The sequence below is a fragment of the Sycon ciliatum genome, chromosome 4 (genome assembly GCF_964019385.1).
Source record: "Sycon ciliatum chromosome 4, ocSycCili1.1, whole genome shotgun sequence".
In the NCBI taxonomy this organism is placed as follows: domain Eukaryota; kingdom Metazoa; phylum Porifera; class Calcarea; order Leucosolenida; family Sycettidae; genus Sycon; species Sycon ciliatum.
In genome coordinates, this window is record NC_088646.1 from 13,922,665 (window position 1) to 13,938,394 (window position 15,730).

At 45.6% G+C, this 15,730-nt stretch overlaps 1 protein-coding gene across 1 annotated transcript in view; it reads left to right on the forward strand.

Annotated features, from left to right (window-relative positions):
* The window catches only part of LOC135814606 (aromatic-L-amino-acid decarboxylase-like), a 72,988-nt gene extending 57,487 nt beyond the window's left edge, over positions 1-15,501 (forward strand). Inside the window, exons 10-15 of the mRNA XM_065327758.1 lie at positions 4,756-4,823; positions 6,879-6,958; positions 10,122-10,138; positions 10,497-10,595; positions 12,907-13,017; positions 14,482-15,501. Coding sequence (XP_065183830.1) covers positions 4,756-4,823; positions 6,879-6,958; positions 10,122-10,138; positions 10,497-10,595; positions 12,907-13,017; positions 14,482-14,700 — 594 coding nt within the window. The 3' untranslated portion in view covers positions 14,701-15,501. The remainder of the gene's footprint in view (positions 1-4,755; positions 4,824-6,878; positions 6,959-10,121; positions 10,139-10,496; positions 10,596-12,906; positions 13,018-14,481) is intronic.
* The last annotated feature ends 229 nt before the right edge of the window (positions 15,502-15,730 follow it).

The following is a 15,730-nucleotide window of genomic DNA, read 5'->3' on the forward strand; positions in this document are numbered from 1 at the left end:
ATGCCTTCAACGCCATGTTTCTAGGGTCAGGTGCGTCCACTTGAATAACTTGGAACATTGCAAAAGACATGTTGTCGTCAAACAGATTGACGAATCGTTCTCTAATGGAAACTTGCTCGTGTTGTGAAATGTTGAGGTAGAAGTGACCGTCTCGGAACATGTCGATGTCGTTCACGATGATTCTCTTGTCATTCAAGTCAACGAGATTTCCACCTCTGTACTTGTTTCTGCTCACCCTGGTGACGGATTCAAATCTGCTAGGATGAGAGTATATGTAGAGGTAGGCGTTTCTCCGAATGTAAGGTAGTAGATGAAACGGATCGGATAGGTTCTGATTTGATTGCGGACCCACGGGACCTCTGGTTCCTTGGGGACCCACGGGACCTCTTTTTCCTGGAGGACCGGTTGGACCGATGGTTCCTTGGGGGCCAACGGGGCCTATGGTTCCTTGATCACCTTGGACACCACGTTCACCTTGTGAGCCGTCTTGCCCATCTTGTCCTCTAGGTCCAATCTCACATTCAGGACCCACTAATCCACGTTCTCCACGTGGTCCAACTTTACCTCTGGGACCTTCTGGACCAGGTATTCCTTGATCACCTTTTTGACCGCGCTCACCACCTTGTCCATCAGCTCCTCTAGGTCCAGTCTCACCTTGAGGACCGATCAATCCACGTTCTCCACGTGGACCAGCTTCATCTCTTGATCTATGAAGCCGACCGAAAGCCTTCCATTCCGAGCTGAATTTCTTGTACAAGATGAGCGTGGTTGCGTCCACATAGAAGTCGCCGTTTCTCCCTACAGAGTTCAGTGGCATATCACCTCCGCTAAGCCATCCCAATCCCCGATCACCACGAGGACCTTTCATCTTGCGCACAGCGTCGATGTCGTGTTGCAATCTTGATGATGATTGACGGATTTCATTCTTCACCCAACCGGCAGGGACAGCACATGTCAAAGAGCTATCGTCGTACGTCAAATTACAGATGGAATGCTCGTTCATGTCGAGGTTAGCATCCATGGGCACGGATCCGTCTGTTTTAACGTGCAGCTCATCAGCTGCTATGGCTTGATCTGTGTAGCGCATAGATCTGTTTTCCACATCTTGCACATTGCTCTCATCGGCTTTCTCCTCTTTCAGTTTCTCCACATCATGAACCAAGGTGTTTTCGGTGTCATCGTTCCCCACAACCGATTGCATCTCGGCAATGTCATTCCGCATGCTTTGCATGTGTTTGAGGGAGGCCTCGTCACCATCACTCCTATGGAAATGCGTAGCCCAGTATGCCATCTTCGCACACACACACACACACTGTACTAATTAGGTTAGGAAATATTTTCTTTCTCAAATAAATCGTATTCCTTAATGGGTGTGCACATGAGATCACCCTGGTTCATCTTTCCCAATTCCATTCTTTTCACATCCTGCAACCCATTCTCCACTAGTAGGAGTGGGGATACTAGAGTCAGAAGAGGCAAGACAGCACTCTTCAGTGGACGTACTACTCGACACAACACCACCCATACTTGTTCTTTAGAAGTTTTATTGTTTATTTTTATTATTTTTTATTATTATTATTATTTTTTTTATGACTATCATGAGATATTGGAGTAGAAAGTAGTATACAGTCAATCAAGCCCGCCAAAAATATTTGACCAATCAGCATCGTGCACGCTAAAATCCATCTCATTTTAAAGGTTCCTTACACGATACCGCCACCTTTGTGAACTGATACAGTATAGAAATAAGATCACAGTCAAACGTGTGCATGTTCTGGATCACGTGATCAAGTGAATAGGTTTCCCAGCAATAAGCATCAATCAATGATGTCATAAGAGATATATCAGATGGAGATAAAAGCAGCAAATTCGAACGCAACGTGGACAGTTGCAATGAAGACACCATCCTAGTCGACTCCATGAGATGCAGTACGTATAGGAGTGGAAAATGCTGAGGAAGAGGTTTCATGATTCGACTGAACCTCAACCAGGACACATTGCTACGAGGTAAGTAGGAATGTAGTTTACGTAATGCATCCACATTCGTATCGTATACTATACAGGATAATGCTATAGAATAGTTTAGACTCTTGTATAAACAGGACTTCTTCATCGCACTTATCTGCTCTCGAAGAGGGTGTACACGAAGCTGATCGGATAAGAGTTCAGTTTTCGAAAGAAAATGCAAAAGATGACGATCCACACCACATAACCGCTCATGTGCAGCATAAGGCTTCTTCATCAAACTACATCTCTGATGCACATCAACTTCAGGTAAGTAAACCACATCCATGACAAGTCCACACGAAGAACATACGTATCTTCCTTCATGAACAACATGATTAAGATGATGACACTGGTTTCCTCCCCTTCTTGCTCTTCTTCTTCTTCTTCTTGTTGTTGTTGTTGTTGTTGTTGTTGTTGTTGTTGTTCTTCTTCTTCTTCTTCTCTTGCTTGTTCTTCTTCTACTTCACGAAGTCTCTTTTCACGTACATAGGCACGTAAGATATCAAAATCAGAATCCATCTTCACCCCACATCATCACCATCTTCATAATGAAACATTATCCAACAATGTATCTACTTTATATACCGACTCCCATCCGAGGCAATTAACAGGTATAACCATTGGGGGTACAATCATGATGTCATATCCCCTCAACCACCTCAAACATCCGAAACATGATTTTTAAATATAAAAATAGGGCACCCGGTTTTTTTACCCCAAAAATGGGGCCTTCAGCTCCCTTTCACCGGGTAGTGATTGTTGGCGACTGTCGATCTGTTGGATGCCATGCTGATCCCACCACCACCACCATCACCATGACCACCACCACCACCACCCACCCTTCTTTCCATGCTCGATGACATTGTCGATAGGTCGCTGATGTCTCATCCAGCGAGACCTTGGTGAGCTTCGGTCCCAGTATATGTAGTCAATTTGAGCCTTCCCTCTTCTGCATAGTCGTCCGTGGTGGTTTGGTACAGTTGGTGCTTTCAGTACGAGAGGTTGCGGGTACGAATCCAGCTTTGTTACATGATTCGTTTTTTTCCTTCTTTACGGTCCGGGTATAAATAGGCGATTTGAGCCTTGGGTCTTGTGTGTAGTCGTCCTGGTCGTTTGGTACAGTTCATGCCTTCCGTACGAGAGGTTGCGGGTACGAACCCAGCTTTGTTACATGATGCTTCTTTTCTTCAAAGCCTCAGACAGAAAGGCCCTCAATGATTGTTTCAACTATGACTGCATGCCTTATATGACCTGGCCAGGATACGCATGCCATATAAGGCATCTTCCACCCACTATGGAATATGCCTTATTTAAAAACTACAGCATGTACACCTTCCCTATAAGGACACTTCACCCTACTATGGAATATGCCTTATATGACATCATCCGTGTACACCTTCCCTATAAGGACACTTCACCCCTTTATGACACATGCCTTATATGACCTCAACCGTGTACACCTTCCCTATAAGGACACTTCACCCCACTATGGAAGATGCCTTATATGACCTCATCCGTGTACAACTTCCTTATAAGGACACTTCTCCCCACTATGGAAGATGCCTTATATGATCTGAACCACGTGCACCGTCCTTATAAGGACACTTCACCCCCACTATAGACCATCCAGACATATATAGCACATTCTACCATATCACCCTATATAGCCACTACTTCCATATAAAGCACAGAGGTCAATCCCAAAGGTCAAAGGTCACATTCCTTATATGGACCAATCATCCGTATTTGGAAAGGTCAAGGTCACAGCATAGGTCAAAGGTCAAATGACATCTTCCATATATGGACTATTCAGCCTTATATGGCAGCTCAAAGGTCAAAGGTCAAAGTGACATCTTCCATATATGGACTACTCATCCGTATACGGAAAGGTCAAAGGTCACCACAAAGGTCAAATGACATCTTCCATATATGGACTATTCAGCCTTATATGGCACCTCAAAGGTCAAAGGTCAACTCAAAGGTCAAAGGTCATCTGCCATATATGGACTATTCTTCCTTATTTGGCAGCCAGGGGTCAAATGTCACTTTTGTCCCAGAACCCTCACCTCACTATACTACTAATACATGCCATACAGCCTGGCACAATACATGCCATACAGCCTGCCTACAAGTGACCTTCACGTGCAATACCGACTCTGATACATGCCCTCAGGGTTGCGCCATTCTGGCATAGATCAGCCGGCATTTCCCGTGTGTGCACTCTCAGGCATAGGTATAGCCAAGTATAGCCAGCTATGGTCAGGTATAGCTCAGGTATAGCCAGGTATAGCTCAGGTATAGCTCAGGTATAGCTCAGGTACTCCGGTATAGCTCAGGTATAGCCAGGTATAGCTCAGGTATAGCCAGGTATAGCCAGGTATAGCTCAGGTATAGCCAGGTATAGCTCAGGTATAGCCAGGTATAGCTCAGGTATAGCTCAGGTACTCAGGTATAGCTCAGGTATAGCCAGGTATAGCCAGGTATAGCTCAGGTATAGCCAGGTATAGCCAGGTATAGCCAGGTGTAGCCAGGTATAGCCATAGCTGCACCGCTACTGGAGTGTATCAATATGGTATAACAGTTAATGGTTTGTTGAAGGAGCTGTATTCAGTGTTACTGGCTAAGCTCCGTTGATAGCTCAGTTTTTCATTACTTCGGTTCCACATGGTGTCCAGCCTGTGCATGGGGTGAAAGATTCTCATTCTCCCGCTATGTCACACACTGTTTCTGTTTGCACTACTTCTCCAGAATGTAGATTCATTTCAGTTCACACCCAACAAGACAATGATTCAGCTATTTAATGGAACATGTTTGTGGTAAGCAATGTTATTGCATGCTGTGATCTAAAGCATAATTCAATGGGAGACTGTACAGTAATAGATACAGGGATGAATTTATTCTGTATTGCATCGCAGTTTACGATGCAAAGTCGATCTACTGCTACTTAAAACTCACCATGACTAGCAGAAAATTGCGATACATATAGACTATCCATGCCTAGCCTGCACTGTCAAGTAAGATGCATACAGCGCAGTGTAGGTGGTGCAGGTACTCTCAATCTGCGTGAACTCGTGTATGCTTCACGGTCTTTTTTTTGCAAATGGGCTTTCATGCAGCACTCTCAACAAGGACAATGTGGTAAACACACAACCTTCAAAGAAAAATGCTAATCAAAATCAAAGACTGCTACACAATTGTGATTTCGTATAGCACAAACTGCTATGCAAAAATATGACAGTAAATTCATCCCTGAGATAAGCAATGCTGATCTCCTCTCCTCTTTTTGGTACAAAACAGTCAAAACTTGGAAACTGAGCGTGGTGGCTCCCACCCCTCCAGTTTGGCATGTACAGTATGCAAGGCCTACTCCAGAGGCAGTATCCAGAGCCAGGTCAGCAGGGTCAGTGACCCACCCGAGACTTTATATGCACCTGGTTTCTTTAAAAAGAAATAAGCCTGGTACACGCTTGTTGTCCTCGTTTTTTCCGGCTTTGCGCTGTGCACGGAGTTCGTTGATGTGTGCCCCACTGCGTTTATTGTGTAAACATTCCCTTTTTCCTTGGTGGAAGTGCTTCCTGAACTCTCTGTCCAGATGACTGACCGTGTTACTCTGTAATTAGCTGTGTGGATGGGTTACCTCTATGGAGCAGCAGATGATCCCATTGTCGCACAACCAACAATACACTAAACTCGGTATGATCGGGTTCCTTTGGCCTGGACAAGCGTTTGCTGACCTAAACCAATTCAGATCAGCAGGGTGGCTTACCTCGGTCAGAAGGGGAGCTGTACTGGGCTGGTCCTCAATCATAGAGCGGACACCTTTCGCATCATCTGTGCTAGTAAGCCACTCACCAAATTTGGGTTGGGAGACAATTCACCACCTATTCTGAAAATGGTAGAGATGTTTAGCATTCTAGATTTTGATGGCATGACTTGTGGAATGCACCGTGCACCGTGCACCGTGGCTGAAACAAGCAAATCACTACTACAGTCTAATCATGGACAGTAGTGTTTCGTTGCAAGTATATGATGATACTCTCACGTAGAAGCTGCGACGAACTCGGTCATTTGAAATTTCAGCAGCACTGTGCATTTCGTTATCACCTTTAGAACTTTTGTCACGGCTTCATTTTCTTTCGGTATGCCATTTTCCATATGGAAAGGGCGCATTTGCACCACCTTTACCTTATAAAAATATGTTCATTCCTTTATCTACTATTCATTCGCTATTCATTCGTAATCTTTTACGCTATAAAAATATGTTCATTCCTTTATCTACTATTCATTCGCTATTCATTCGTAATCTTTTACGCTATAAAAATATGTTCATTCCTTTATCTACTATTCATTCGCTATTCATTCGTAATCTTTTACCCTATAAAAATATGTTCATTCCTGTATCTACTATTCATTCGCTATTCATTCGTTATCTTCCTCCACTGATGAGCTCTCAATGAGCAAAACAGCTGTCTGGCTGTCTGGAGGATATGCAACATCTACCCAAGAACGAATTTCCTCGCTATGGAGTATGGTGCTGCGAATGTGGGCCAAGAGCGCAATGTCGAGTGGCGGAGTGTTTCAAAATTACTTGATACTCCCTCTAAACAGTGCATGCTCACATAGGTCAAAACTCTAATACTTCAAGAGTTACTAGTTGTTAATGTTCAGTCAAACTTTGCCAACATTCAATTCCTGTAGAAGAAGAGTTTCTTCTCGAAAATTTTGGTTTAATTAAAATGATCGAGGACCTTATCCTATATCCACACGTGTGACATGTGGTATTCACAGCTGTATCTGTCCGGAACAAACTTCGATGAACTTTCGGAATAAATATATTTGATTTGTTCTTTTGTGCTTTATACTTCACTTAGGGTGAAGTCTCTGCAAGATTTCAGTGAGGTTTTCGGCTCTAAGCCGGCACCTTTCTTTCCAAGCAGATTCTTGAAACATGGTAAGTGTGAGTGGAGTGTGAGTGGAGTGTGAGTGGAGTGTGAGTGGAGTATGAGTGGAGTGTGAGTGGAGTGGACATGGTACTGAGTGTGAGTGGAGGAGCATATTGTGAGTCAAGTACTCACATGCGTGTCTCGGATTAATTTACCACGCAGATTCTAGCGTACTATGCTTGTTATTGTGAACGACTCGTTAAAACTATACATACTGCAGCCATATGCAGAGGTCTAGCCAGGATTTTATGCCAGCCGGCCAACACGTTCCAGTTAAAATGCATCGTTCTGGGGGCTGTGCCCCCAGACCCCCCCCCCCCCCATCAGTCACGTATCCACACACACACACACACACACACACACACACACACACACACACACACACACACACACACACACACACACACACACACACACACACACACACACACACACACACACACACACACACACACACACACACACACACACACACACACACACACACACACACACACACACACACACACACACACACCTTGAAACCTTGAAACTGCCACCTAAAGGTGATGCAGTGCCTCAAAGAGGCAAGGAGGGCAGAGTTACTTCTTGCATTTGTGTTGAGCCAGGTACTGGAGACGTGTGAACTTCCGAGAGCAGGTCGGGCATGGGATGGTGCGGCGCTCGGAGCCAGAGCTGCATGTTCTGCGGTTGCAGTTGCAGTTGTGCCGGCGGTGCCCAGCTTTGCTCCGGAAACAGCGGTCACAGGTGTGGCAGTGGTAATGACATTGGCTGCAATCAGGTGGGCGAGGTGCAACAATCTCTGGAACTGGAGCGTCACCAAGACTGGGAGAGCAGCTGTGCACAGCAAATCCACCTCGGCTAGCAAACCAACGATGGCACGTTTCGCACAACACAGCACCGGCCTGTTCATGGATCGGCTTCAGTCGCTCTTCCCTGCATTTGTGCCGCCGAAGTCCGCTTTCACTGGCGAAGAGTCGCACACACACACACACACACACACACACACACACACACACACACACACACACACACACACACACCACTACAAATCTTTCATTGCAGCTTGCATCTCCTTTCGCTTCGTCCAATTATGGTCATTCATGAGGCAGTTGTGAACGTGAATGTGATTATAGGTAAATTAACAAAATATGAAAAAGGAAGCAAACAGCTACATGAGCATGGATCATGTGTTCACCAAGGTCATGTCTGCATGCAGTGTACATAGTCATTGGTCATCTGACAAGACCCAGCCTAGCCACAGCCATGTACACCACCAGAAGCAGCGAACCATGACCCAACCTGTTACATTTAACTGACGTACTCAAGTGCATACTCAAGTGCATTTGAGCTTGGGTGACGAGCTAGCACTGAGCCTGAGTAGCCAGTGCTATGTACTGTACTGTACTGTACATACCTACGCCCAGGATATGGGGCACTACAGTCTACATGGGGGTGACTGCAGCCGGCCAAAATTACCCTTGGAGCTGTCAGGTCGCCCTCCCAGCGGCTTTGGCTAGATCACTGATATGCACAGACAGTTTTGCAATATCTTTTCAGCTCACATGCAATATGCACAACATCTCATCATTTTTTAAAGTCAACCCCGCAACTCCAGGCATGCACCGAATATTCCAGTGTCACTTCAAGAACACTTGAAATGAAAAATGAAGCAACTCCAGGCATGCACCGAATATTCCAGTGTCACTTCAAGAACACTTGAAATGAAAAATGAAGCAACTCCAGGCATGCACCGAATATTCCAGTGTCACTTCAAGAACACTTGAAATGAAAAATGAAGCAACTCCTGCAGTAAAGCATTTCCACCTAGGGTCCACCTTCATCTCCACCCTTCTATCTCCTGCAGTGTCGTAGTCAACTCCTGACCACAGCACTTGCTGTGTTGAGATTTCACAAGATATTTCTGTCAGTCTAAGAATGAGTAGCCAGGGAGAGGAAAAGCACCTTGGTGAGGAGAAATTTCTTTTAGTGATAGCTTGCATGCCGGCAGGACCCAATAAATTGCTCTGCAAAAGCCCTTTCAGTTACAAGTGATAATGTTCTTTAAAAATTGTTCAGATGAGGTCTTTGTAAGGCAAAGTAATGGCGCAAAATGCAAGGCTATGCCCAGTGCATTGCATATGTTCAATTTTAACAATTGTCAAACTGGCCCCACATGCTCCAGTCGGAGCGCTTGCAACTATGTCCAAAGTGAATTTTGACCGTGGCACATCGATCTTGGTGAGGACTTATTGTCATTCCCAGCTTTCCATCTCAGTGGAGTGCAATATTCCATCATCTACTTCCGCAGTTGCCATGGGCTGTTGCCATGTTATTTTGCAACATGCTTTGTACGATAATGTCTTAAATTTGTGGACTCCTTCATAAGCCCCTAGGGACAGGTTAGGGTAAGGTTTTGGGTCAATGTTAGAACAGAGGCCGTGCAGCATGTCTGTATATGATGGTCCTACCGGTACGTCCTACAGTTAGGGTCTATGCAAGCTATCACTAAGAAGATTTGAAACATCTTGAGACCTGGAGGATGTGCATGACAGGACCTACTCCGGGCAAAGACGGCATTGACTTCAGTTTGCCCAGGCACTGCGGCATTGCGTTTTGTTCTGACACTAGTAGGAATAAGTGGTTTAGTCGAGTAGACTTGTGTGCCAGCTGTGTTTCAAATATGTAAAATGAAAGCTATGACTTCTTGGATGAGGGATATGGTTTGCCAAGGCACACCTTGATTTTCCAAGGTGATCGAATTATTTATAACGCCAACCAACGAACCTATACCTTCTTCTGGCTATGGAATAGTGGGACACGTGGATTATTTCATAGCTATGTTGTTTCTATGACATGTTAACCCATGAATCTCTGAACTAATACTTCTTCTTATTGTTGCTGTCACTGTTGTCATGGTCGTCACTGTCTTTGTTGTTGCTGTAATCTTCGTCGTTGTCATCGTCGCCGCTGGTGGTGATCCGGTGGTGGTGCTGCTGCTGTTCATAACTGGTATCGTAAATTGTGCCGTGGTTGTCATCACGAAAACAATCATCGGCATCACTCTCGTCATGGCTTCTGTTGCAACTACAAAAAAAATCATGCTGCTGCTTACCATTTTTGTCAATTGTATGTGCTCTCTCCAACATGGCCATCCACATGATGATCAAGCTACTCCTTCCTATGACGTACGTTGTAATCAGGGAATCCGACAATGTGTGTGTGTGTGTGTGTGTGTGTGTGTGTGTGTGTGTGTGTGTGTGTGTGTGTGTGTGTGTGTGTGTGTGTGAGTGCGTGTGTGTGTGAGTGTGTGTGTGCATGGTTGTTGCTGAAACAAGGCTCGTTTTCATTCTTACTATGGATATTAGAGCAAGGCAAGCATGATGGAAAGGTGACGTGCAAAATGACTTCCTAGTTTGATTATGCGGTGGTTGGTACCTTACTAATGACTGATAGCCATGAAAAACATCTCTCTGTCTGAACTTCTTTCCTTTGAGTCATTTATGTTTGGCTGGTTGGTGTCAATTACCCTCTCTATGTCTTCAGCATTTCAAACTAGTAATTGATCGGCGTTTCCTTGCGCTACAACTTTGGTTCAACCTGCGCAACTTCGGTGTAAATGGTCTGCAGAGTGTACTACGTGAGGTAAGTTCTCCAGGTATAGAGGTGTTGGTCCAGATGTACATGACTTTGTTTGATTTTCCTGTACATCAGAGCCCTGCAGAATTGATGTGTGTGTGTGTGTGTGTGTGTGTGTGTGTGTGTGTGTGTGTGTGTGTGTGTCCCATATGGTGCAGTGGTATGTGCAGCGATTTCCAATCGATAGATTGCGGGTTCGATTCCCGACGATTATGGTCACACACGTCTTTCTTCTCTTTCTCAGACTCTCCCTGACTTTTCTTTCATTCTCCTGGGTGGTTACCAACAGCTAGTGCATGCCGGAGTATGTGGTGTGATGTGTGTGCGGGGAAAAAAATGAAAAGACCAAAAATAGGGATTCACTGGCCAGAAAATGTCACTCCAAATAGCTGTATGGTGTAGACCAGGCTGAATAGCGACGGTCAATTCTTCAGCCTTGCAAGCTGTTGAATGGTGTAATCCCAGCACAAGTTGCTATGGCTTCTGCCGTAGCATTGCTATCATCGCCTTCGACGATGGGCGTCAAAGGTCAAGGTCAAAGGTCTGTGTGTGTGTGTGTGTGTGTGTGTGCAATCAGCTGTGTGGTGGATACCAGGCTAAAAATAGTGGCGGTCAATTCATCAGCCTTGCAAGCTGTTGAATGGTGTAATCCCAGCACAAGTTGCTATGTCTAACATAGCTGTTCTCTATCATCGCCTCCGCGATGGGCAGGTCTGAGGTCTGAGGTGTGTGCATGTGTTGCGAAATTCGACGCGCTTATTCTTTTCACCCGCTGTTGTCTCTGGTCTCGCTGTTGTTTCGTCCTGTCCGGTGTCAAATATGGTCTTCTGTGTGTACGGGTGTGGTGCGTTGTGTGCAGTATATGGGTATGGTGTACGTAGTATATGTGGTGCATGCAGGAGTGTGCGTTGTGGAGTGGCGGAATCTGCTTCCGCCCGTGTGAGAGTGTTGGTGGACTAGTTGTTGCGCATGCGTGGACTATGTGGAGCATGCGCTGCGAGAGTAAGGTTCGGGTGCAAGAGAGTGGTGTGATTCGTCCACGGAGTTGTTGTCTTGGTGCTTGTCACGTGTGTCGTACGTACTGGTCGCTCATTGGTCGTTTCGAGTTGTTCACCCTTTCTTCTGTTTATAAATATCAGTTTATGCGAAGCATTAACTGTTGTTAACAGTCATGTAACACCCTCTCAGCTGGCTCTCTTGCATAGGGTCCACGTTGCACTTGTTCCTTACCCATACCACAGCTGATACGCTGCGCTGGCCTTGTCACTGTCTGTGCATGCGACCACGTGCATATGCTGCAAACACGACCTGGGGCTGCGCGCCCTTCACTGACGTCAGCTTAGCATGGCAGCTGGTTCACTAAACTGCCTGTGCGTACCGATTCTACTTTCAAGCATTTGTTGTTCCAAGCTTGCTTGCTGCTCTGGCTCGCTGTTTTCTCACAAACTAGCTCTCTGCCAGGATTTTCCCCATCCCAAACCCACCCAACTTTTACGCTTTCTTTGGTGCCAGACTCACCAAAAAAGCAACTCAATTAAACGTCATGAAGTTGATTGTTGCAACTAGGAACACACGCTTCTTGCCGAACTTGACACTTGACTGACTCACGACTGCCATCCGGAGCACACGAGGAGCACGTCGCACCTTCCACTCGGCAAACCTGCAAGAAAGCACTTCAATCCACTTCATGACTATTACCGCCGAAGTCGCAACTTCTAAGTTCATATCAACGTTACAAGTAAATAGGGACCCACAACATGGCCTAATCATTTCACCCACTGTGAGTCCCGATCTAGCCCAAACCTGGTCTTGAATGTCTGTGTGTGCGGTGGGATGTTAATGTTAGTTGTTTATCAGTTCGTTGTCTTTTTACCCCATTCTCTCGCCAGCAAGATTACTTCGTTCAGTGTAAAGAAACCGTATGATATTATTGAAACTAAACCCAATGAGTCAGAGAATTATTGTGTGGCGGGGAGCGGGGGATAAGTCCACTTCATCGGCGCCCAACGTGGGGCTCGAACCCACGACCCTGAGATTAAGAGTCTCATGCTCTACCGACTGAGCTAGCCGGTGCCTGAGTGTGTGTGTGTGTGTATGCATAGGTGTGCATGGTTGTGAACATGTATTCCGTAGCAGTTCAAGTTGCCTACTTTGTAATGATTGGAGTACACTGGCCCAATTTCGATCCCAGCAATGCACAGTTTTGCACAGTTTCTTTGTTATTGCAAAATGAATAATTTTAGAAAAGAGCCAAACCCAATTTAATTGTCAACCTATCTGTCTGGTCTGCTTCATTCCCTCTATAATCATATTGCAGAGACATACCAATGCCAAGCAACTTATAAGTTATCTTAGGAATGACCGACGTCTGGATGTTGTTTCTGAGCGGGGATCGCCTCTTCGCGGTGAAGTTCTCTTCTACGTACTTGTAAGTAATTGTGGTATTCTGTACAGCAAGTAAATGACACACAGGCAGTGCTCTTTAGTATTGTGGAGTTCACTATGGCTTACAGACAGTAACAATGCATTATCAGCACTGTAAGCCGCCAGAGTGAACTCTATCAAACTAATGAACACTGCTGAAAGTAGCAATAAGAGCAGGCAGGCATAGTGGGATGGTCTAAGATCATGATTGAGAAACAGAGGGTACCAGGTTCAAGTCCTGCTTGGAAGCGGAAGGATTTTTTCCAGCCGTGCTGCGACCCACAGTTAATTGGGAACTCGTGGCCTGGCACGAGGAAAACATGGATGCAGTGAATGGGATTTTCGGTCTTTGACCACTTGCTGGTGAGCTGATCTACTCACCTCCCACCGCTTTAGGAGCTGCATCTGCGCCTTGATCCTTGAAGGGTGGTGGCGTTCCTACGGATGCGGAAAGCCCGGCTTCCAGCCGAGTCTCACGCGAACCGTGAAAAAAAAAGTAGCAATGCGTTATTAGCACTGTAAGCCAGAGTGAACTCTATCAAACTACCGTATTTCCCCGTAAGTTAGTACGTACTAAATTTCGAACTTAGCAGACACATGAGTACTAACTTTCGGGGGTGGTACTATTTTTCGGGGAGTACTTTTTTATCGGGAGTAAATGACACGCAGTGGGAAGCCTGCGCAACTCTAAGTGTCCGTGCATATGATGTATCTACCGTACGGTGTCTGTACATGTAGGACGGGTACGAACTTACTATCTTTCGGGGGAACTGTCTTTCGGGGTGATAACCTCGGCAGTGGAAAGTGTATTTTTTATAGGGGGTTACTAAGTCATTGGGGAGAACTAACTTACGGGGAAATACGGTAATGAACACTGCTCAAAGTAGCATTGAATTATTAGCACTGTAAGCCCGAGTGAACTCTATCAAACTAATGAACACTGCTCATGTGTCATTATGTGCTATACAGAAGAGCAGCAGGCGCCTCTGGTAACCATGGTGATTTTGCTTGAACATGACCAATATCTACAATGACTATGTACATACTTGCTCAGAAACAAAAATGCAACCCGACTGTGTGTGACTTGATGTGTGGGCATCAATGTGTGTGTGTACCTCTGTGTGTGTGGGGGGGGGGGGAGAGATAGGCTACAGAGGTTTTGCGAATGATTCCAGCGAGACTGCTAATGGGCGCTAAGTATACAGTGGAACCGTGTGGGGCTATGTATGCAACGTGAGTCGCTAGTGCAAGTGCAGCGCTGTTTCGCGACTTCGCCAAAACATCTTAAACGGTGATGTCATCACATAACCTCTATAGTTATTGTAGCTGTCCGCAGATTGAGTAGTTACAAACTTACAATGTGTTGATAGTAGGGTTTACATGCCAAGACTTTGAAGTTAGAGTTGTATCAATGATGTATCAGTACCCCGTTTGAATGTTCTTTTTTTGCGATGCCTCCTAAACCTAGGGTAACAGAATGCTCACAGAGCTCTTACTGGATAAGTTGATGGCCACGCATCCTGTTGCCATGGAGATAGAGGAGACCAGCGATGAACTTGTCATGATAAAGGTGGATATTTTCGAGTATCCTACCCTCGAAGACGTTGACCGCCTTTGGAAGCTGATTTTCTCTTGCATGAACAAACTACTACCTGATGCAAAAAGGCGTGCAAGACTTCTCATGTGATGCTACCGCACCACAAGTATGTGAGCAAACAACACTCATCTTCTGCACCAATATTCTATTTGATCTCATAATAATTATTAACCCGAATGCTGCATGGGCAATACGTGCCGCAGTGTGAATAGTGATCATGCACCTTGGGTGGCTCCTCTGGCTAGCATGGCTGATGGAAAGTCAGCCCACCTTGGCCACGCAATGTTCATCAGCATAACCCCAGTCGCAAAGCACAAGTAAGTGGAATTGGACCGTTGTCCAAAAACTTTAGAACAGCTTGATGCATGCTGCAACACAGTCAGCAAGAGAAAGAGGCCGTGGGTGGATTTGTTCTCGCTTTTGATGGCTGTGACCATCCTTTGGTGTGGCCAATAATGCGTTCATGCTACAGTGTTTTCTTGCGCTGCCAGCTTTATGCCCAGCGAGTGAATGAGACCCGATCCCTGGAAAGGCTCCATTGGAGCCACACACCGGGTTTCCGTTAACCCAGTAAGGATTCTAATTTTTTCTTTGACATGGCCGCATAGGACTTCCCTGCATGCATTACACAGGGCTCTTTTGTATCGTGAACTGCAATAAGGAAATGTTTGGATAGTGCTAAGCCGAGCGTAACGTCAGGGTGTCCCTGCATCTGACCTTATCGCGTGTGAAGGCACAACTGATTTTATATGATTCTTTGATGGGACCAGTACAGTGCATACCTCTGAGGTTTTGAGCAATTTAAAAATATTTGTAAACATGCTTTCTCTGCGGCTATGCATTGCCACGGTTTCATTCTTCAGACCTGATACTTTTGAATGGATTGGCACAGAAGGCCTAGTAAATTATTGTGCTTTTTGTTTGTATGTGTGTGTGTGTGGGGGGGGGGGGTGGATATTAACATAGTATGTATGTGCACGCACTCGCATGCATGTTATTTGTGTGTGGTTGGGGGTGGGTGGTGCATGTCAAAATGGTGTGTGTGTGTGTGCTTGCGTGTGTGTGTGCGTGCTTGTGTGCGTATGTATGTACAGTCGTGGCCAAAGAAATCCGACCCGTG